Source organism: Nanorana parkeri, unplaced genomic scaffold, assembly GCF_000935625.1.
Source record: "Nanorana parkeri isolate BGI_ZX_2015 unplaced genomic scaffold, ASM93562v1 scaffold924, whole genome shotgun sequence".
Classification (NCBI taxonomy): Eukaryota; Metazoa; Chordata; class Amphibia; order Anura; family Dicroglossidae; genus Nanorana; species Nanorana parkeri.
Window position 1 is genome coordinate 103,453 of NW_017307192.1, and position 610 is coordinate 104,062.

General features: G+C 48.2%; 1 protein-coding gene across 1 annotated transcript in view; it reads right to left on the bottom strand.

The window, feature by feature from the left end:
- Positions 1-205: 205 nt before the first annotated feature.
- NPM2 (nucleophosmin/nucleoplasmin 2) overlaps positions 206-610 on the bottom strand; it is an 8,481-nt gene continuing 8,076 nt past the window's right edge. Inside the window, exon 9 of the mRNA XM_018566211.1 lies at positions 206-247. Within this exon, the coding sequence (XP_018421713.1) occupies positions 206-247 (42 nt within the window). The remainder of the gene's footprint in view (positions 248-610) is intronic.

A 610-nucleotide genomic window follows, 5' to 3' on the forward strand; every position in this document is an offset into this window, starting at 1 on the left:
TGTTGGTGTGGCATAACAAGCGTCAGTGCACATTGTAATAAAAGCGACCTTAGTCTTATTGAGTTTCTCAGCACGTGATCACACATACTCCAAAATAACAAGTGCAGAGTCCTTGCATTAGCTATTCAAGACCCTCATTCCGGCTGCCTGCTGACCATCCCTCCTCTACACAGCTTTACTTCATATTAATACTCACTTCATACACTCATTTCTTGGCAGGCTTCCTTCCTCGTCCTGCACCTTTGCCCTGAGGGAAAGAATATAGCAAGAATATAAACTTTTTGGGTAGGTCAGTAATACTCCAAACAGGAAGAGCAGATTTCATGGAAAAATTCCCCTTTTTCATAATCCTCCCTCTGCATTTAAAGGAGAACTATGGTGTCAGTTTTTCCCCATAGTTCTCCTTGGGGTAACGGGAGGACACAAACTAGCGTCCTCCCGTCACCCTAAACTCAGTATACCGCGAGCTACAGCTACAGGTATACTGAGACGCCGCACCTGGAGCGGATCCTGACTTAGATGACTGGATCCGCACAGCTGCGTGAGTGACAGCTGGCTCTGCCTATCTAGAGGCAGAGCCAGCTGTACCCGCCCCCTCCCCTGTCCCGCC